This window comes from Ranitomeya imitator, chromosome 5 (assembly GCF_032444005.1).
Source record: "Ranitomeya imitator isolate aRanImi1 chromosome 5, aRanImi1.pri, whole genome shotgun sequence".
NCBI classification, from domain to species: domain Eukaryota; kingdom Metazoa; phylum Chordata; class Amphibia; order Anura; family Dendrobatidae; genus Ranitomeya; species Ranitomeya imitator.
In genome coordinates, this window is record NC_091286.1 from 132,705,612 (window position 1) to 132,729,619 (window position 24,008).

At 45.5% G+C, this 24,008-nt stretch overlaps 1 protein-coding gene across 2 annotated transcripts in view; it reads left to right on the top strand.

The window, feature by feature from the left end:
* ADGB (androglobin) overlaps positions 1-24,008 on the top strand; it is a 591,174-nt gene that overhangs the window by 83,438 nt on the left and 483,728 nt on the right. For both annotated transcript variants that reach the window (XM_069769164.1, XM_069769163.1), the window contains exon 7: positions 11,160-11,246. In XM_069769164.1, the coding sequence (XP_069625265.1) occupies positions 11,160-11,246 (87 nt within the window). The remainder of the gene's footprint in view (positions 1-11,159; positions 11,247-24,008) is intronic.

The window sequence follows — 24,008 nt, forward strand, 5'->3', positions numbered from 1 at the left end:
TGGGACAGTTCTGCCTAGCCCACGGTCTAGGCAACAGTTGGCTGTAGCCGTTCGCACCCCCTCCTCCTCCTCTTCGTCCTCCTGCAGAAGCGAGAGCTCGTCCACAGACCGCAGTCGCACAACCACTCCATCCGCAGCTGCCACTGTTGCACACCAGGTCTCCCATTATGGGGCAGCTACTGGCAAACGTCAGCAGGCTGTATTGGCTATGAAGTGTTTGGGCGACAACAGACACACCGCGGAAGTTCTGTCCGAGTTCTTGCAGAAAGAAACGCAGTCGTGGCTGGGCACTGTAGATCTTGAGGCAGGCAAGGTAGTGAGTGATAACGGAAGGAATTTCATGGCTGCCATCTCCCTTTCCCAACTGAAACACATTCCTTGCCTGGCTCACACCTTAAACCTGGTGGTGCAGTGCTTCCTGAAAAGTTATCCGGGGTTATCCGACCTGCTCCTCAAAGTGCGTGGACTTTGCTCACATATCCGCCGTTCGCCCGTACACTCCAGCCGTATGCAGACCTATCAGCGTTTTTTGAACCTTCCCCAGCATCGCCTAATCATAGACGTTGCAACAAGGTGGAACTCAACACTGCACATGCTTCAGAGACTGTGCGAACAGAGGCGGGCTGTTATGTTTTTGTGGGAGGATACACATACACGGGCAGGCAGTAGGATGGCAGACATGGAGTTGTCAGGTGTGCAGTGGTCGAAGATTCAAGACATGTGTCAAGTCCTTCAGTGTTTTGAGGAATGCACACGGCTGGTTAGTGCAGACAACGCCATAATAAGCATGAGCATCCCCCTAATGCGTCTGCTGATGCAAAGTTTGACGCACATAAAGGATCAGGCGTCTGCAGCTGAGGAAGAGGAAAGCCTTGATGACAGTCAGCCATTGTCTGGCCAGGGCAGTGTACAGGACGAGTTAGCGGGCGAAGAGGAGGAGGAGGACGAGGAGGATGATGGGGATGATTATATTTTTAATGAGGACGCTTTTCCGGGGCCACTGGAAATTGGTGGCGCGGCAAGGCCGGGTTCTGGTTTTTGGAGGGACACAAGTGACGTGGATTTGCCTGAAACTGCCCCTCAACCAAGCACAACCGCAGATTTGAGAACTGGAACTTTGGCCCACATGGCGGATTATGCCTTACGTATCCTCAAAAGGGACACACGCATAACTAAAATGATGAACGATGACGATTACTGGTTGGCCTGCCTCCTTGATCCTCGTTATAAAGGCAAATTGCAAAATATAATGCCACATGAGAAATTGGAACTAATATTAGCAACCAAACAATCAACTCTTGTTGACCGTTTGCTTCTGGCATTCCCTGCACACAGCGCCCGTGATCGTTCTCACATGAGCTGCAGGGGCCAGCAGACCAGAGGAGTTAGAGGGGCAGAAATCAGAAGTGGCGTTGGCCAGAGGGGTTTTCTGAACAGGTTGTGGAGTGATTTTGCTATGACAGCAGACAGGACAGGTACTGCAGCATCAATTCAAAGTGACAGGAGACAACATTTGTCCAGTATGGTTACAAACTATTTTTCATCCCTTATCGATGTTCTCCCTCAACCGTCATTCCCATTTGATTACTGGGCATCAAAATTAGACACCTGGCCAGAATTGGCAGAATATGCATTGCAGGAGCTTGCTTGCCCGGCAGCTAGTGTCCTATCAGAAAGAGTATTCAGTGCAGCAGGTTCAATACTAACAGAAAAAAGGACTCGTCTGGCTACCCAAAATGTAGATGATCTAACCTTCATTAAAATGAACCACAACTGGATTTCGAAATCTTTTGCCCCACCTTGCCCGGCCGACACCTAGCTTTCCTATGAAAAGGTCTTGCCTGTGGACTATTCTGAATGCCTTTTCCAATCTCGTAATTTCCGGACCTGATTGTCCAGCATACGACATGTTTACACCTCACTAAATGGCCAAACTCCCCACACGGGGCCGTGTGGGTATCGACACTTGGCGACAGCACCCGTGAGAGTGCTGTTTGTCTGAAGAGGTGGGTGTGCCCGCTTTTGGTCGACGGCACTGCCACTGGGTCCCTCCTAGTACAATAAAGTGTCTCTGGCGGTGGTGGTGCGCACCCAACGTCAGACACACCGTTGTAATATGAGGGGCCCTGGGCCTGTACCGCCGGCCACAAGACTGTTCCCCCCCAGCTCAAACAGTGCTCTACCACTTGCAAAATTATCTCACAGCTCCACCAATGTTTAGTCTATGCGCTGACATCCTTCAATGCCTGCCACTGACAATACCATTGTATTGACATTTTTGTTATGTTAGGCCTTCGAAGCCTGTCTGCGGTCACTCCTTCCACTAGGCCTCCACTGACCACACCACTGCTGCCCGTGGACCCCTGGAACCAATTTAAAATTGCCTACAGCCATGTGTTATTATTTTAGGCCTTCGATGCCTGTCTGCGGTCACTCCTTCCACTAGGCCTCCACTGACCACACCACTGCTGCCCGTGTACCCCTGGAACCAATTTAAAATTGCCTACAGCCATGTGTTATTATTTTAGGCCTTCGATGCCTGTCTGCGGTCACTCCTTCCACTAGGCCTCCACTGACCACACCACTGCTGCCCGTGTACCCCTGGAACCAATTTAAAATTGCCTACAGCCATGTGTTATTATTTTAGGCCTTCGATGCCTGTCTGCGGTCACTCCTTCCACTAGGCCTCCACTGACCACACCACTGCTGCCCGTGGACCCCTGGAACCAATTTAAAATTGCCTACAGCCATGTGTTATTATTTTAGGCCTTCGATGCCTGTCTGCGGTCACTCCTTACAATATGCCTCCACTGACCACACCACTGCTGCCCGTGTACCCCTGGAACCAATTTAAAATTGCCTACAGCCTGCCCAATTTTTTTATTTTAGGCCTTCGATGCCTGTCTGCGGTCACTCCTTCCACTAGGCCTCCACTGACCACACCACTGCTGCCCGTGGACCCCTGGAACCAATTCAAAATTGCCTACAGCCATGTGTTATTATTTTAGGCCTTCGATGCCTGTCTGCGGTCACTCCTTACAATATGCCTCCACTGACCACACCACTGCTGCCCGTGTACCCCTGGAACCAATTTAAAATTGCCTACAGCCTGCCCAATTTTTTTATTTTAGGCCTTCGATGCCTGTCTGCGGTCACTCCTTCCACTAGGCCTCCACTGACCACACCACTGCTGCCCGTGGACCCCTGGAACCAATTTAAAATTGCCTACAGCCATGTGTTATTATTTTAGGCCTTCGATGCCTGTCTGCGGTCACTCCTTACAATATGCCTCCACTGACCACACCACTGCTGCCCGTGTACCCCTGGAACCAATTTAAAATTGCCTACAGCCTGCCCAATTTTTTTATTTTAGGCCTTCGATGCCTGTCTGCGGTCACTCCTTCCACTAGGCCTCCACTGACCACACCACTGCTGCCCGTGGACCCCTGGAACCAATTCAAAATTGCCTACAGCCATGTGTTATTATTTTAGGCCTTCGATGCCTGTCTGCGGTCACTCCTTACAATATGCCTCCACTGACCACACCACTGCTGCCCGTGTACCCCTGGAACCAATTTAAAATTGCCTACAGCCTGCCCAATTTTTTTATTTTAGGCCTTCGATGCCTGTCTGCGGTCACTCCTTCCACTAGGCCTCCACTGACCACACCACTGCTGCCCGTGGACCCCTGGAACCAATTCAAAATTGCCTACAGCCATGTGTTATTATTTTAGGCCTTCGATGCCTGTCTGCGGTCACTCCTTACAATATGCCTCCACTGACCACACCACTGCTGCCCGTGTACCCCTGGAACCAATTTAAAATTGCCTACAGCCTGCCCAATTTTTTTATTTTAGGCCTTCGATGCCTGTCTGCGGTCACTCCTTCCACTAGGCCTCCACTGACCACACCACTGCTGCCCGTGTACCCCTGGAACCAATTTAAAATTGCCTACAGCCATGTGTTATTATTTTAGGCCTTCGATGCCTGTCTGCGGTCACTCCTTCCACTAGGCCTCCACTGACCACACCACTGCTGCCCGTGTACCCCTGGAACCAATTTAAAATTGCCTACAGCCATGTGTTATTATTTTAGGCCTTCGATGCCTGTCTGCGGTCACTCCTTCCACTAGGCCTCCACTGACCACACCACTGCTGCCCGTGGACCCCTGGAACCTATTTTTAATTGCATAGAGCATCCTTTTTTTAATAGTAGGCGTACAAAGTCTGTCTGCGGTCCACTATTGAAATTGTCCTCCACTGCCCAGAGCTCTGCTGCTTGTGTACCCCTGTAACTTTTTTAAGCTGCAGTGAGCCACATTTTTGGGTTAAGTCCTACTACCTGTGTCTGTCTGCGCCACTCAATTCAGCTGTGTTCCTTTGAAAAAAGCTGAGCGTCAATAGTCTTGTTTTCAGCCTCTAGGAATTTTAAAACTGCATTGGGGGTACAACTTTGGTAGGGCCTACTAACGGTGTCTGCCTCCCCAAGGTGTGCCCCAGGTTTCCTCGCCATTGCTTCGATCTTAATGCTCTCATTTAGTAGTTGTTGGAAACTACACTGCATTAGGCCTACAAATTGGGTATGGGGTGTAGAGAGATGGTGTGTTCCACTCCAAGGTGTGCCCCAGGTTTCCTCGCCATTGCTTCGATCTTAATGCTCTCGTTTAGTAGTTGTTGGAAACTACGCTGCATTAGGCCTACAAATTGGGTATGGGGTGTAGAGAGATGGTGTGTTCCACTCCAAGGTGTTCCCCAGGTTTCCTCGCCAATGCTTCGATCTTCATGCTCTCGTTTAGTAGTTGTTGGAAACTACACTGCATTAGGCCTACAAATTGGGTATGGGGTGTAGAGAGATGGTGTGTTCCACTCCAAGGTGTTCTCCAGGTTGCCTTTCCTGAGCTTCGATCTTCCGGCTCTCGTTTAGTAGTTCTTGGAAACTACACTGCATTAGGCCTACAACTTGGGTATGGGGTGTAGAGAGATGGTGTGTTCCACTCCAAGGTGTTCTCCAGGTTGCCTTTCCTGAGCTTCGATCTTCCGGCTCTCGTTTAGTAGTTGTTGGAAACTACGCTGCATTAGGCCTACAAATTGGGTATGGGGTGTAGAGAGATGGTGTGTTACACTCCAAGGTGTTCTCCAGGTTGCCTTTCCTGAACTTCTATCTTCAGGCTCTCATTAAATTGTGGTTAAATGGAACAACTGCATTTGGCGTACTAGTTGGTTTGGGGCCTACTATCGGTGTCTGCCACTCCTTGCTGTTCTCCTGGTTTCCTGTCCTGAAATTCCATTTTCAGGCTCTCGTTAAGTAGTTGTTAATGTTAGACTGCATTTGGCCTACTAGTTGGGTTGGGGCCTACTATCGGTGTCTGCCACTCCTTGCTGTTCTCCTCAACTGAACAAAGCTGGGCCGCCTGTTTACTACGGTTGCCAATTTTGAACTGCATGTCGACTACTTACTGATTTGGGCCTACTCTCTGTGTCAGCCTCTCATTCCAGTTGTCCTCCACTGCAATGCCCCCTGGTTAGTCCTGTGTTACCAATTTTGAACTGCATTTAGCCCACTTTATTTTTTGGGCCTATATCTGTGTTTCCTCCTCATCCTGCCCATTGCCCAGCCAGTGATAGATGAGTCTGCTGGTACATTGACCCATAACGCAAAATTCCCCGTGCACGCTACACAGCAAGATTGTGACCCTGCTGAAAGTCAGGTTCCTCTTCCCGCATACCATACCACCTTACACGGGGACAAAGAGGAAGGTGCAGATGAAAGTGCAGGTTCCTTCATCAGGTGGGGGGAGGAATACTAGTTGGCGACGTCACTGGCACAGGGCCTCTCATAGTACGCAAAAGTGTTGCTGCCGGTGGGAGGCGCCCCCGCCGTGCAAACACACCGCTGTACTTTGAGGGGCCCTGTGCCAGTGCCAATGCCAACGAGTGGGCCCCCCCTGCTTGCTCAGGATCACAGCACTTGCAAAGTTGAAATACTTACCTCTCCCTGCTCCACTGCCGTGACGTGGTCCAGATTTACTGGGCCCACTAATTACTTGAACCAGCCCTACCCCCCACAACTTTAGCCAAATGACCCCCAATTTCAAATGCCTTCCAATTATTATAAGGTAAATTACGATTGACAAGCTTCTTTAACAAGAATGGATGTTTTTGCCATTAAAATGGGCAGTGTAGGTGTTTTCCTGGCCTCTACTCACTGCCGACTATGCTCCCCCATTGACTTGCATTGGGTTTCGTGTTTCGGGCGATACCCGACTTTTCGCGATAATCGGCCGATTCCACTCGACTCGACTTCTAAGATAGTCGGGTTTCGCGAAACACGGCTCGACTCTAAAAAGGTCAAGGTCGCTCAACCCTACTTGGGACCAAGATGAGTTGAACAGTTTTTATTTCCACAACGCGTTTCAACACTAAACTAAAGTCTTTTTCAAGTGAAAAAAAAAACAATTGCATATTTAAAAAGGGGATGGATACTTTCCTCATAACAATTAGCATTGTAGGCTATAAATAATCCCTTGATACATAATGTATACTTCATTTTGTGGAACAATTTCTAGGGTGCTAACACTTTCGGTCATGACTGTAATTGATTGAGAAAGGTTGAAGCAACAGATGCAACTAATTTAATAAAATTGTTTAAAATAAACATTTCCCTGCATTTTGCTATAAATGACCTTCTTATATTTAGTGCTTATACTGCTCATTTTCCACCATTGACCACATACAGTGCTAGAACCTGCAGTATATGCAGGACACCGCAGGCCTTAGGTGTAATGGTGCCTAATTCAGCAACCTGAAAGTCTCTTCATATGAGATCTGTATAACACGACACTGATTGAAGCTTCCTGTGTACAATGTACATAGGCAGAAAGCTTCCAATCAGTAATGGGGTGGTGTGATACAGAGCTCATGAATATGAAGTACTGCATGGTAGCAGGTTTGCTAATCATTTAGTGATAATCTCCTGCTGATAAAACACTGATTTTATCAGAGAACTGTAAGCATCAACATGATATGGCCATTTAGATGTTAGGTAAATTACCTGTTTGAGGCTGATGATAGTTGAATTATTGAGCCATCATCTGTCGAGAAAGATGTGGGCTTGGCTTGCGAGCCCCCATCATAGTCTTGGACCAACATATGAGATAACAGTTTGTGATATGTCGGGAAGGGGTTAAGGAGTCATTATGGGCAGCACGATGGCACAGTGGTTAGCACTGCAGCGCAGGAGTCCTGGGTTCAAATCCCACCAAGGACAACATCTGCAAAGAGTTTGTATGTTCTCCCTGTGTTTTCGTGGGTTTCCTCTGGATTCTAAGGTTTCCTCCCACATTCCAAAGACTCCTGATAGGGAATTTAGATTGTGAGCCCCAATGGGGACAGCGATGATAATGTGTGTAAAGCGCTGCGGAATATGTTAGCCCTATATAAAAATAGAGATTATTATTATTATTATGGAGTCATTGACTATAATCATTGTAAGGGGATCACTTAGTCATTGTATAGTATGATCCTTGCCTTTATACTTAATATGTCATGTGGATATCTTGATAATTAAAACAATATTAAATCGCTGATTTTACAGTTAGGCTGGGAACTTTTCCTAAACATTTGGCTACTAGAAATCAGCTTTAAATATCGAGTGCAGCGCTGTAATTAGTTACTAGGGGTAGTTATAAGCAAAAAATAATAATAATGCAGCAGTCAAATTCTATTTTTTAGTATTTAGTAGTAGATTTCCCTTTTCAATGCTCTGGGACCGGCCAGACGATGGCTTTGCACCGGGAAAAGTAATACATGTACGGTAAGTGATGTCATCTGATCATGGGCGGACAATATCTGTAAAGTACCAGGGAGGCGATGCTCATGATAAGCAGAATAAAAGGAGAGAGGTGTAAAGAGGGATTTGGGTTTTATTTTACAAAATGTAAGATATCTCATTTCTTTTTTGGTGATGATGACATGATTATCAAGATCAAACTGTAGTACAGAAATGTCAATATTCAATCAACACTTCTTTTTTTGACCCCATTGAAAAATACATTACATTGACCAGGTCTTCAATGTTACAGCACCAAATGTGTATAGGAAACATAACAGTTGCCTTGGAGATTATAGTTCTCTTGACAACTGCATTGTCAGCTATTCACCCACGGTCAGTGTACAGATGTTAAGCTAAAAGAGCAATATACAAGAGAGTAGTTTGTTATGTAAGCAGCATTAATAGTCCCCCCCATCCCCGGCCTCCCCTGTAAAAGATTTCATTGACTCTGCTGCTTGAATTTGACAATATTTGTTAACTAGTCCTAATCCTAACCCTTGGATTTTGGAGGTATTAATGGGGATCATTATTTATTTTCCTTCAATTCATTCCAGAATTGTATCTAAGTAAGCATCCTGGAGGGAAGATAATAATGAAATATAGATAGTATTGGTAGGAACAAATACTGCTGCTAGGGGGAGAGAGAATACTGGGGGGGGAGGGTAGTGATTAAAATAGAAGAGAGGACAATAGAGATACAGGGGTACACAGATGAGAACACTGGAGATATGAAAGAGATTAGACTCAGGGATGGGGTGTGATGATACTGGAGGCGTGAGATGATACCAGGTGGGATGTTACTGGAGGAGTGAGATGATACCAGGTGGGATGTTACTGGAGGAGTGAGATGATACCAGGTGGGATGGTACTGGAGGAGTGAGATGATACCAGGTGGGATGTTACTGGAGGAGTGAGATGATACCAGGTGGGATGGTACTGGAGGAGTGAGATGTTACCTGGTGGGATGATACTGGAGGAGTGAGATGTTACCAGGTGGGATGATACTGGAGAAGTGAGATGATACCAGGTGGGATGATACTGGAGAAGTGAGATGTTACCAGGTGGGATGATACTGGAGGAGTGAGATGATACCAGGTGGGATGATACTGGAGAAGTGAGATGATACCAGGTGGGATGGTACTGGAGAAGTGAGATGTTACCAGGTGGGATGGTACTGGAGGAGTGAGATGTTACCTGGTGGGATGATACTGGAGGAGTGAGATGTTACCTGGTGGGATGATACTGGAGAAGTGAGATGTTACCAGGTGGGATGATACTGGAGGAGTGAGATGATACCAGGTGGGATGGTACTAGAGGAGTGAGATGTTACCTGGTGGGATGATACTGGAGGAGTGAGATGATACCAGGTGGGATGGTACTGGAGGAGTGAGATGATACCAGGTGGGATGGTACTAGAGGAGTGAGATGTTACCTGGTGGGATGATACTGGAGAAGTGAGATGTTACCAGGTGGGATGATACTGGAGGAGTGAGATGATACCAGGTGGGATGGTACTGGAGAAGTGAGATGATACCAGGTGGGATGGTACTGGAGGAGTGAGATGTTACCTGGTGGGATGATACTGGAGGAGTGAGATGATACCAGGTGGGATGGTACTGGAGGAGTGAGATGTTACCTGGTGGGATGATACTGGAGGAGTGAGATGATACCAGGTGGGATGGTACTGGAGGAGTGAGATGTTACCTGGTGGGATGATACTGGAGGAGTGAGATGATACCAGGTGGGATGGTACTGGAGAAGTGAGATGTTACCAGGTGGGATGATACTGGAGGAGTGAGATGTTACCAGGTGGGATGATACTGGAGGAGTGAGATGTTACCGGGTGGGATGGTACTGGAGGAGTGAGATCATACCAGGTGGGATGATACTGGAGGAGTGAGATGTTACCTGGTGGGATGATATTGGAGGAGTGAGATGTTACCTGGTGGGATGATACTGGAGGAGTGAGATGTTACCTGGTGGGATGATACTGGAGGAGTGAGATGTTACCGGGTGGGATGATACTGGAGGAGTGAGATGTTACCAGGTGGGATGGTACTGGAGGGTATAAAAAGAGATATAGGAAAAGGAGCAGTGGAAAGACATTGTAAACAGCTGAGTAAAAATGTTACATGGGATGGTAAAGAGTTGATATTAGGGAAGAGAATATGCTCAGAGTGTCAGATGATATTGTGTAGAAAGTAAATGATATTGGAGGAATGTGAGAGATGATGCCGGATGAATAATATTTGGGTGAAATGACATGATTTTGGTAAGGGGGATGATACCTTAGGGAAAATGGTACTCGGGCAGGTTTTGGCTGTGGAAATAATACCTAGGGAAGTAGTAGAATTTTTACCTGGGAAAGGAGGGAGAAGTGATACCTGTCATACTCAAAAGATATTGTGTGTGGGGAGGCGAGAACATGACATCTTGTGGTCAATACTTGGAGTGAAAAGGGAGAATTGATACCTAAGGGGGTTTAAGCCAACAGAAGGAGAGGTAGATAATTTCTTGAATATATAGGGTGAAATGGTATCTTTTATTGGGTGGAATGCCTTCTGGGTCGGAGAGGATACCTGGGTGGGAGTGTTGATCCTAAGTGAAGAAGAGAGAAAAAGCACATGTTTGTGTGTGGGAGTTTATTAGTAAATTGTACTGAGTAGGAGAAACAATCCTTAGATGATCCGAAGCCAGCGAGATCTTCATTTTATAGAAAATCAAGATTCGGGATAGACCGAAGAAGTATAACTACAGAATTAATGTTTCCATGGTTTGCTTTGTAGTCTATTAACATGTAGAATTTATGGGTCTGAATAGGAGCAGCATATAAAAAACTGTGGAAAATAGGAAAACTATTTGCTAAGTCACTTAATTTTTAATTTTAACTTGGACGATTACAAAAAGCTATAAATACTTCTGTGGTAGTAATGCAGGAGGTTGGGAGCAGTGGTGACTGGCACCAGAAGGTCAGTTTCAGCTGTCATTTGTTGCTCCAACTGTAACTGGGGGCCTAAAGTGACAAATATTGTCAGCTGTTTGCGGTCACCTGGTTACTGAGCATGTATACAATAAAACAAAATTCTTACTGATCAGTTCTCCTTCCATCATTTTCCTCATTGATTTCAGTCTCGCCCATGCTACTTCTGTAGATGTCACCCCTTACACATGTGCCCAATCCTTTTTTTTCTATTTAATTTAAGTGGATGGATTAGAAATATTGCAATTAATATAACTACAATTTAACAAGACAGACACATCGCTATGATATATATTTAGTGTGAATGTAGTTACATCCTAAATCATGCTTCTTTTTTTTTTTTACAAAGTACCAATGGATTTGCAAAGCTGGAGCTTGGAGAGTTTACTGTTCTGCATGCACTAACTGGATGGCTACCAGAGGTTATACCGCTGCAGTAAGTGAATGTGCACGCTTTTTGATACCATAAGATTACATTAATGGCTCTGCCAACAATACACACTAAAATGTTGGGAAATGCTTCCGATTTATACGACAGATTTAACCATGTACTATATTGGACAAGAAATATGCCAAATAAATATCCTTTGGGCATACAGTCTAGGACTGGCCCACAGGAGAACAGGTAAATCCCCCGGTGGGCCCCTCACCTGAGCAGTAGTTTGCACAGTACCCTTGTCTCACTATGTACAGACAGAGGCAGCATCTCAGAATTTATATACAAACTGTTATTATTATATAGAAGAATTGGTAAATTTGTGATGAGTGTAATGTACTATTTGCTCCCCAGTCTGACACTGCTGACAAATGTATTTGAAACTATTGTCCACTATGCTTTCATTGAAAAGTGTACCCCATAAAGAAATATAGACTGCTTGACCTATGTTCTTTGTACGATGGGAGACACTGGCAGATGATTACATACAACATCAGACACCTCAAAGGAGTATACAGGATCAGATTATAATTCAGTAGCGTCCATTGGGCGCCATCAAGGTCCATGTGGCGACAGATCAGGCAAGGTGTTGTGAACAGTGTCCCTGCCTGTTGCTGTACTCTCCTGCTTGTGGGTAGGTTTCCCACTATACGTCTATGGTCCAGTTCCATTACCACCACTATTATAGCATAAGTAGATTGCCAGGAATAAGCATGCATTCAGTTGTTATTAAACTCTACTGAATATTTATCTTTTATAAGGAAACTATTATTACGTTTGCTTGCAGTACTGTGACTAATTACGGTACATATCTTTTTATATCGCTATATCGATATTTCTCCTGATCTCCCATGATATAGCTGTATACTCCATACGTGGACAAGTCCTGAAGGAGGAGAGCTGAATAAGGCTGTGTATCAAAATGAGTTTTTTGACGCTGCAAATTTTTACCCCATCAAAAACGTAGCATCTTACAGTTCCAGCAAAGTGGATGAGATTTATAGAAATCTCCTGCCCACTGCACTTCTTTTTTATTCAGTGTAACCCGACCTGTGGTGCATGTTTCAGATCCACAATAATTTTTTTTTCTTTTATGGGTATGATGAGTTTCTTGTGCAGATTTCCCCCCATATAATTGCATTAGGCTACGTTCCCACAATGATCTTTTGGTGCCTTTTTTACGTTGAAGAATTTCTCCACCCATTATGTAGATTAGGTAACTTGCGTTTTTTCATTGCGTTTTTGACCTGTGTGGTTTTTCTCCCTGTTTGGTGTGTCATTCACTAAATACAACTGACGCACCAAAAGAAAGCATGAGTGTTTTTTACCTGCGGATTTTCCGCATCTAATGTAAGTCTATGGGGAAAATCTGCACAGAAAACTCAGTGTACCTGCACGAGAAATTGACATGTTGTAGATCCGAAAAGTGCTCTGCAGGTCAGTTTATGCTGCGTAAATAAGAAAGTATGAAAAAAATTCTGGTGCCAGCAAAATGCATAAATCTTATTGTCTTGATTCCATAACAAACAATTAAACATCCATGATGATAGATGAAGACTACCTCAGATGCATGTATTGCTCTTGATCACTGAATTCCCTTCCACTTTGCTGGAAATATAAGACGCTACGTTTTAGATTCCGGCGAATACACGCAGTGTCACGAAAGGTAATAAAGGCTCATCTTGGGAATGTAACCTTAGATGCGGATAATCTGCAGGTAAAAAATGTACTAAAAATCCATGTAATAAATACCTCAGTAATTGTAAGCCAAAACTATGAGTGAAATAATCAGAAAAAAGTGTAATAGAAACTTGTCACCACTTCTGCATTTATCACCCACTTCTGGTTTTAGCTTCGAAATAATGAGGTAAAAAGCTGACCAAATGCACACCATGTGCACGTGGCCTAAGAGTGCGTTTATACTGAAAGGTTAGTGCAAACGAGCATTCCTAGGAAGGTTTGTTTCACGATAGTCTTGCAATGTTAACATGCTACCACCCAATGAACAAGAAGAATGCTTGATCCCTGGGTGAAATTATCTTTTGTGCTTCATAAAAGATCATGATTCTCGGCAACACATGCTTCTGTGTAAATAGGATTTGTGCTGCCAAGAGCAATCGCAGCCTATGCAATCATTGTGCATCATTAACTACAGTCTGCCTGTGTAAACAGGATATTAACCACTTCACCTGGGTCTGCAGAAGACTTCTGTGCCTGTGATTGTGAACCTCCTATAAATGCCGGCCTGTAGCTCCGCCCCCTGCATTTCATTCATTGCCCAGTCGTTTACAGCCGGGAGCGGCCACATTAGCAGCGTTCCCAGTTGTAAGCTATTTAACCCCTTGAGATGGATTTACAGCGTGGGACTTGACTGTACGGTGGACAGGTATGGAATATTGTTGCTTTTTTATTTTGGAATTTTTTACAGGAGAACAAGGGCTTTGCTTGGATTGAGAGTGCAATAAAGAAATTAAAAACCTGTGTGTTTCATTATTTCATTAAAATACTTTTTTCTTAGTGTGTGTGTTTTATTAGCTCTTTCACAACTGTGGAATTAGTAATGGATAGGTAATAATAACAATAATAATAATTTTATTTATATAGCGCCAACAAATTCCGCAGCGCTTTACAAATTATAGAGGGGATTTGTACAGACAATAGACATTACAGCATAACAAAAATCACAGTTCAAAATGGATACCAATAGGAGTGAGGACCCTGCTCGCAAGCTTACAATCTATAGGAAAAAGGGAGACACGAGAGGTGGATGGTAACAATTGCTTTCGTTGTTCGGACCAGCCGTGGTGTAAGGATCGGGTGTTCATGTAAAGCTGCATGAACCAGTTAACAGCCTAAGTATGTAACATTCAGAATAAAGGAATGAAGCGCACTCACTGGTCGTACGGTGCAGGTAACTTTATTCGAACGTAGTAAAGGACATCTTCACGACCGGGGGTGCTGTACAGAGAGTGCGGCAAAGCTGGACGACGGCCGTTTCGCGCCTGGCTGGCGCTTCAACGGGTCAGTGGGTCACTGACCCGTTGAAGCGTCAGCCAGGTGCGAAACGGCCGTCGTCCAGCTTTGCCGCACTCTCTGTACTGCACCCCCGGTCGTGAAGATGTCTTTTACTACGTTCGAATAAAGTTACCTGCACCGTACGACCAGTGAGTGCGCTCCATTCCTTTATTCTGAATTTTACATGTGGACTTTATCCAGCGGAGATTTGCACCCAGGATCGGATATCGTGGTTTTCAAGACACAGGTGAGTGGTTCCCACTATATTCTTTGGCGGTAGTGCTGTCCGGCTGTTTTCTTTACAGTTGCTAGGTATGTAACAGTACAGACACAGAGGGCTATTAACTGCATGAAATGTATGAGAACATGATGTGAGAAACCTGATTAAGGTTTAAGGTTTTTTTTGTCTTTGAATGGGCCATACAGGGATAATTAGGTTAATACGTTGAGGCGGTAGGCCAGTCTGAACAAATGAGTTTTAAGGCGCGCTTAAAACTGTGGGGATTGGGGATTAATCTTTTTTACCTGGGTAGTGCATTCCAAAGAATTGGCGAAGCATGAGAAAAGTCTTGGAGATGGCAGTTGGAGGTTCTGATTATTGAGGATGCTAACCTCAGGTCATTAGCAGAACGGAGAGCACGGGTAGGGTGGTAGACTGAGACCAGAAAGGAGATGTAGGGTGGTGCTGAGCCATGGAGTGCTTTGTGGATGAGGGTAATAGTTTTGTACTGGATTCTTGAGTGGATGGGTAACCACTGTAATGACTGGCACAGGGTAGAGGCATCGGTGTAACGGTTGGTGAGGAATATAATCCTGGCAGCAGCATTCAGGACAGATTGGAGTGGGGAGAGTTATTGACACCTCTCCATTACTAAGCCAGCTTAATGTCACCTTACAATAGCAAGGTGACATTAACCCCATATTACTCCATATGCCAATGCCACAGGGCAGTGGGAAGAACCGGGCAAAGCTCCAGATTTGGCGCATCATAGATGCGCCTTTTCTGGGCAGCTGTGGGCTGCTTTTTTAAGGCCGGGGAGCCCATATCCATGGCCCCCTTACCAGCCTGAGAATAGCAGCCCGCACCTGTGAGTTTTGCCGGGATGGTTGGAAAATGTAGGGGGGACCGCACGTCAGGTTTTCTTTCATCCCTTCTCCCCTGCTCGCTCTGCTTTCAGCCGAGCAGGGGAGAGCGGATGACAGCCGGCTTCAGCACCACAAACAGGGGACATCAGCTTACGGTAACGCTGCTTCCCAGCGGCCGTCCGTGTGGTCCTGATGCGGCACACGGCTGCCGCACGTGTGCCGCACGAATGTTCCACGCGAGCATACGTACACATGGAGACGGATAGCTCCGATACCGAAAATATCTGGACGCGTGAAACCGCCCTTATGTGGTGTTATCCTGATGATGGAGTCTGAAGACTTCCAAATGCGTTGATAATCAAACCACATCAAATCTACTTTGTATCTGAATCATTCTTATGGATCTCCATCAGCAGCTCAGATGACCCATCTATTGTTTCTCTTCAGACGTTTCTAGTGGTGCCTTCTACTGAGAACAAAGAAATCAGGCATTGTCCATCCATTTGCTTTGATATGCTTATCTGTGTTGTAAGGCACTGGTAGCAGTGAAGAGGCAGTGACCCACAAAGTTCAAACATAAGTCTCTTTAATGCGACACATGCTAGTCCTCCTCTGACTAGTTCCATGGGTGTCCTGCACCGCTGTATCACAGTCTCTACTCACAGCTGTACACAGACCTTGACATCCTCCTGTTTGCAGCTGTGACACACGTTGGTCCTTCCTTTCAGACATAGGACAGTCTACCTCCGATTCACCTCGGGGCACCAGACATGTTCACATCCGTGACCAGTCATCATGGACAGCAGCACCACTGTGTATGCTGTGGGTTGTCAGGCTTCACTCTGGCCCTGACACACCTGAGACTCCTCAGCTCTCAACTCTAAAACCTCTTTGTACTACAGGGCTTTTAACAATTGTCATCACAGCCACACCTGCGACTGTAACGCCACCTCATGGCCTTACTGCGCCTCTGTGCGCATCCTGGGGAGAACAAACAGCGCCCCCTAGATGTAACAGGGGTCACTGTCTCACAGTGTAGACGGGATCCCTATAAAGAGCAGATGTTACAATACAGTTCTGGTTGCAGATGTACGTTCAATATCCATTAAGACAACTACAGTAGAGATAGTGGAGGCCCATGAATTGAGCCCTTTGTATCGAAGAGATAATCAGATACCAGACTTTCTAAAGGTACCGTCACACTGAACGATATCGCTAGCGATCCGTGACGTTGCAGCGTTCTGGCTAGCGATATCGTTCAGTTTGACACGCAGCAGCGATCAGGATCCTGCTGCGATGTCGTTGGTCACTGAGGAAAGTCCAGCACTTCATTTGGTCGCTGGACTTCCTGCTGACATCGCTGAATCGGCGTGTGTGATGCCGATCCAGCGATGTCTTCACTGGTAACCAGGGTAAACATCGGGTTACTAAGCGCAGGGCCGCGCTTAGTAACCCGATGTTTACCCTGGTTACCAGCGTAAACGTTAAAAAAACAAACACTACATACTTACCTTCAGCTGTCTGTCCCCGGCGCTGTGCTTCTCTGCACTCCTCCTGCATCCTGTGTCAGCGCCGGCCAGCCGGAAAGCACAGCGGTGATGTCACCGCTCTGCTTTCCGGCTGACCGGCGCTGACAGTGCAGAGGAAAGCAGAGCACCGGAGGACAGACAGCTGAAGGTAAGTATGTAGTGTTTGTTTTTTTAACGTTTACGCTGGTAACCATGGTAAATATCGGGTTACTAAGCGCAGCCATGCGCTTAGTAACCCGCTGTTTACCCTGGTTACCGGGGACCTCGGGATCGTTGGTCGCTGGAGAGCTGTCTGTGTGACAGCTCTCCAGCGACCAAACAGCGACGCTGCAGCGATCGACATCGTTGTCGGTATCGCTGCAGCGTCGCTTAGTGTGACGGTACCTTTACGTCTGACTTTACTGTCATATCTGAGGCTATGTGCACACGTTGCAGATTGGTGTATGGATTTTTCCGCACTGTTTTTGCAAAATCCGCAGGTAAACCACGCTGCGGATTACCCGCGGATTTACAACGGTGTTTTTGTTTGGATTCCTATTGAGGAGCAGATGTAAACCGCTGCGGAATCCGCACAAAGAATTGACATGCTGCGGAAAAAACACTGCTGCGTTTCCGCACGTTTTTTTCCGCAGCATGTGCATTGCAGATTATGTTTTCCATAGGTTTACATGGTACTATACAACGCATGGAAAACAGCTGCAGATCCGAAGCGTCAAATCCGCTGTGAATCCACAGCAAAATCCGCAATGTGTACACATACCCTAAGGCCGGCGTGACACTAGAGAGGAATACGGATGAGAGAGAGGCGCAAAATCAACACATTGCACACGGACCAATGTTTCTTTATGGGGCAGCTTCCATCAGCCGTATATTTCTCGGCCGTATTTTACGGGCTGAGAAAATCGCCGCTTGCTGCGATTATCAACGTTTTACGCAAAAAATACGCCAATGAAAGTCTATAGGGGTGAGAAAAATACGGATTACACACGGACCATGCGTGTGACTTGCGAGAAATACGCAAGACTTTTCCAGGTGACAGGAAATGGGCCAAGCCATTATCAGGAAGCTTAGACATGCTAATTAGCTCAAAAACCGCTCCACACATCCCGGAAGAACGCCTCCACGGAGTCCTGCAGCATGTCCTCCTTCATAAATGTGGAGATGCTTCTTGTTCTGGTCCAAGAAAGACCAGAAATATGGGACCAGAGGGATGCCCACTACTCCAACCTGGGCCAGAAAAGGGCAGCATGGAGGAGGATATGTGGGCTACTTTTTTCGTATTTTGAAGAGCGGCCACGTGAGGGACAGCAACAACTAAGTAAGTTGACTCATGTTTTTGAAATAATATTATAAACTGCACTAATAACAGGTTTTCACACTATCCCCTTAAATCGTAGTCTGATGTTTTTAATCAAATTATTATGAATGAAGATAATGTTTTAAAAATCCAGCTTACTAGGCCACATGACTATGTAAGATCTCAGTAAACTTGTTGTTCCACTGTGCGCAATGCCCTTATACATTATTTTATTGTCTGTCATTGCAGTGGAAGATGTTATGAGACGCTGGCACAGCATCCGCGACCAGTATAGAAGGGAATGACAGCAGCGGGCCAGGAGTGGTTCTTCCGCACCTAAAAAAGAGAAAATATATTTATTATGACCGCCTGTCATTTCTCGATCTCAGTATGGATCTCAGACCGTAAGTTCATACATCACACCACATTACACATACTGTATGTATTTTATGCTCATATGTTTAATCTTTTTTATTTCCCACTTTCATAACAGAACTCAGTCCAACTTCACTGAGAGGGAGACTAGGTCAGATTCAGAGGCCATAAATGATCCAGTCGGGGAAGGTGAAGAGGTGGCTGGCCCATCTTCTGAGCCTTCCAGCTGCATCCCTGAAGGTCCTTCTGCATCAGCACCAGAAGCTCCTCCAACAACAGGCCCATAAGCTGCACCAGCACCCACAACTGCACCAGCACCCGTCAGCCTGGAATATCCAGGAAACAGCAGCAGCCCTACTGTACCGCTGGAGGCCTCCCCACATCCTGCTGTGATATCTCGCCATGGGCGACGAAGAAGAGAGATCCATGATACAAGGAGGCATGTGGATACGGGGGTTCTGAACTATCTGTCCAGGGCTGCCCATGATGAGGGTGAGGATGCATATTCCCGCAGCCTGGCCTGGTACCTCCGTCCCCTGCCCTGTGAGGTGAGGCTATGTGTGAGAGGGTGCATTCAGATCCTTATGGATGCATGCACACCCCCCCAATACCTCATATGAGGTGTTTGAATTCTTGGAGAGGTGGCAGCTGTTATCCCGTAACCTCATAAGAGTTCATACAAACCCAAAAGTGCATGCTCAACAGGGATCTGATGCACCTCCTGCACTTGTGCCTACACCTCAATCCATTCCCCCCAAAAAAACTACCATTGCCACAACAGCCACAAATGGCACCCTATCACCAACCTTCCCAATATGGCCACTTGTACAGACCCAGTGTTGGAGGCTGGTCACAACCTGGGTTTGGATGACATGGCCAAATTGGGGGGTATGAGTCACGTGGCTTCTATAATCCCCAGGAGTCACATGTACAATATCCCCATGGTCACTTGGCAAGTCTCCAATCTGACCATGGGCAACATCCACAGCATGGCCAAGAGTATGTACCCACACAGGGTGAAGGACAATTTGGCCAACAAAGGCAGCAAGAGACTGAATCTGGACTCCCGCCATCACCTCCACCAACGTTTTAAAATCTCTAATTTTGTTTTTGTTATGTATTTTGCTGTTGCAAAAGTATTTTGGTTTATGCTTTGAAATTTAAAGTATTTGTTCCAAATATGTATGGCCAAAGTTCTATGGCCACAAAAGCCATATGAGTTTAATATGGTTTTGATTAGTACCAACATTTTTTTTGGCGCTATATTATGTTTCTTCTAACAATAATTAATACACCATACCAAATTAGACTAAAAACAATCTCTTAAATAAGTAAAAATAACACACACAGTAAATATGTAAATGTATAATACCGTGCTTGGGTGATTTGTGGTAGTCTAGCCCTACCTATAGGAGTACAAAAACTGCCAAGATGCAGTGATAAATGTGCTAATAAAATAAAACACCTACTGAGGGTGGTGCTGAAATGAATACCTGTACACTCTCATATACTAAGTGTTTGTAGTGTACACAATAACCAACATATATATATCTCTCAAGGCAGCAAAACTTGATCTGCTGCCCAGAACCTCTGTAAGTACAATGCTAAATGCAAAAGGTTCCTACCGTATTGAAGCGTGGCTGGCAGGATGGCATGTGCTGCTCTGGTAACCACCAATATGCTCGTGGTAAGTGCCGGGGGCGGTGCGTAGTGTCACTCCGGAATCCGCAATAACAGCGGGGGCAAAGATGACTTGCGGATGGTAGGGTGGGCGCACGTGTGCTGGTACAGTAGCAACCAATGCAGACAGTCGCTGCTCAGTGTAGAGCCAGGGAACGTCCCGGCCGGAGGCGTCCCTGGTTACACTGAGAAGAAAAAAATGGCCGACGCTGCCTAGCAGCGTGTGAAGTCACGGGCCGGACGGAGCCTCACTCAGGTCACAAAGCTAACTGACGTGTTTCGAAGGGAAAAGCGCCCTTCTTCCTCAGGGTTGGAAACCTGAACGAGAGCTCCTCTTGTATATGTACTTGTTCAACACCTATGTACCCGCCCCTTAGATCTTGGGAGACCGCCCCACTGGACCGAACTCATGTCAGTCTGTAAGGAACGGCCAATTGCCATGTCGCAATACCGGACTCCCTGTATGATACCTTGGTGGCCCCAATGTGTATAACTGATGATACTCAAGCCCATGATTAGTAACCGAGTACATGGATCCTGTGCAAACAACAACCTATCAGACTAGACATTAAACATTAAAATACATTTATTCTACGTATATGTTAATAACTTCTTTATTAATGAAAAAACCTTTATACTACAGATGTGGCGTTAGGCTAACACCTCCCATCTGACAGCCGTAATCTAATGGTACACCATAAAATCATTAAAATCAAAACTATATGAATACAAATAAAAATGTGAATAAAAATATAATTGTAAATGTAAATACCCAAATGGCCACTACCGTAAGGAGGTGGATTCGACTAGTTTTATCCATACCACCACAAGATTTTGTGGGATTCAGAAAGTCCGACAAGGTTGGAAGGGGGGCAACTTCCTCAAACAGATGTCCAAAATCGAGTTGGAATGGATATTCAGGTTAAACTGTCTCACCCCTAAGGGCCTAAACCATGAACTTGAACTGCACGCATTCTAATGGAATATACGTGAGTTCATGTATTATTTAATTGTCGGGTGGTGTAGCACCCATTTTATACATTCTCTAGGGGTATAACATTACCAATTCCCAACACCACATGCACCTATGGGGAGGTGTAGTGGCCATTTGGGTATTTACATTTATAATTATATTTTTATTCACATTTTTATTTGTATTCATATAGTTTTGATTTTAATGATTTTATGGTGTACCATTAGATTACGGCTGTCAGATGGGAGGTGTTAGCCTAACGCCACATCTGTAGTATATAGGTTTTTTCATTAATAAAGAAGTTATTAACATATATACGTAGAATAAATGTATTTTAATGTTTAATGTCTAGTCTGATAGGTTGTTGTTTGCACAGGATCCATGTACTCGGTTACTAATCATGGGCTTGAGTATCATCAGTTATACACATTGGGGCCACCAAGGTATCATACAGGGGGTCCGGTATTGCGACATGGCAATTGGCCGTTCCTTACAGACTGACATGAGTTCGGTCCAGTGGGGTGGTCTGCCAAGATCTAAGGGGCGGGCACATAGGTGTAGAACAAGTACATATACAAGAGGAGCTCTCGTTCAGGTTTCCAACCCTGAGGAAGAAGGGCGCTTTTCCCTTCAAAACGCGTCGGTTAGCTTTGTGACCTGAGTGAGGCTCCGTCCGGCCCGTGACGTCACACGCTGCTAGGCAGCGTCGGCCATTTTTTTCTTCTCAGTGTAACCAGGGACGCCTCCGGCCGGGACGTTCCCTGGCTCTACACTGAGCAGCGACTGTCTGCATTGGTCGCTACTGTACCAGCACACGTGCGCCCACCCTACCATCTGCAAGTCATCTTTGCCCCCGCTGTTATTGCGGATTCCGGAGTGACACTACTCACCGCCCCCGGCACTTACCATGAGCATATTGGTGGTTACCCAGAGCAGCACATGCCATCCTGCCAGCCACGCTTCAATACGGTAGGAACCTTTTGCATTTAGCATTGTACTTACAGAGGTTCTGGGCAGCAGATCAAGTTTTGCTGCCTTGAGAGATATATATATGTTGGTTATTGTGTACACTACAAACACTTAGTATATGAGAGTGTACAGGTATTCATTTCAGCACCACCCTCAGTAGGTGTTTTATTTTATTAGCACATTTATCACTGCATCTTGGCAGTTTTTGTACTCCTATAGGTAGGGCTAGACTACCACAAATCACCCAAGCGCGGTATTATACATTTACATATTTATTCATCCTCACAGAATCGGCACATTTTCTGATAATACCAGCAGCTGGGTGATCACACCAGCCACCTCCACCAGTGTTGTGCGCCAGTGATATCGCTATATTCACGTTGTAACACACACAGTAAGTTAACTGAAAAAGTGATTTATATATAGATAAAAATTGTAAAATTATAACATAGAGACAGCATGCTTTTGCCAGGGAGTAGCACCCTGAGGTGTAACAAAATAATTTGTAAAGATATCACAGACTTTCAGTCCTGAAAGTGGACGACGATGAGGGATGACATGTGGTGTAGGCCTACCCACATTGCCCAACACACCTTAAGCACCATCAGAAGAGGAGCATTCATGTAGTCTGGTAAAATTATGTAGGACTACACAAGCTTTGATTACTTTATTGACATTGGCTTCACTCAGCTGAATAGCTGACTGGAGGACCCGCCATTTGGCAAAAAGAATGAAAGAATGCCAAAGGCGCACTTCACCAGTCGCCGTGCGCGTAATAGACGCAAGTTAAATATCCGACGCCGGTGGTCCAGGTTTCGATGGGGATATGGCCTCATTACTTGTCTTGTTAACTGGAAGGCCTCATCTGCCACAAGGACATATGGCACAGCTTCTACATTGAAGCCTGGAAGTTGACGTGGTGGTAGGTCCAACTGGTTATTGCGCAGCCGCCCATCCATAATGGTAGAATTGAAGACTCTAGAGTCTCCAGTTCTCCCACAGGCCCCAATATCTACAATTATAAACCTGTAGTGACTGTCTACCACAGCCAACAACACTACCGAAAAATATTGTTTATAATTATAGAATTGGGACCCTGAGTTCGGCGGCTTATGCACATGGATCTGTTTGTCATCAAGGGCTCCAATGCAATATGGGAATTGACAATGCTTTTGAAAGCAACACGCAATCCGCATCCAGTCTTAAATCTTGGGCACAGGCATGACCAGTTGATGTAGTCTGGACCAGATTTCCGCACAGGTAGCCCGGACTATGCCGGAGATAGTAGACCTCCCAATCAAAAATTACAGATGTAGGCCAGTTGTCAGGAAGCTGAAAGCAGACAAAAATCAAAATTAGAAGGTTTGAATGATTTAGAACACAAGTACTGTATAGAACTAACAAACCAGGCTAGCAGTGCCTTCAAAAATTAACACTGGCTATGTGATTTTAGCATTAACTACATATTCTAACTAATATTTTAGTAGAGTTTGTACATATATTAATAATAAATTTACATCAACTGCTAAGCATAATTAAATAACACAATTATTAGAGACACATCATGAACATAAAGTATGTGAGGATGAGGAATACATACCATAAAGTAAGGAGAAGACGCTCCTCTGCAGATATACATTTCCGCATCCTGGTGTCCTGAAAGGTTATCCCAGGGTGCACTGTCTCCAACAAAATATCAAAGGTGGCAATACTCGTGACAATACTAGAAAAACTTGTCGGGATATGTCTGCAGAGATGCATATAAATGGTGGACATGGCCTTTAGTGGGGCGTTGCCTCAAAAGCGGATGGACCCACATTTGTCTCCTCCTCCTCGGA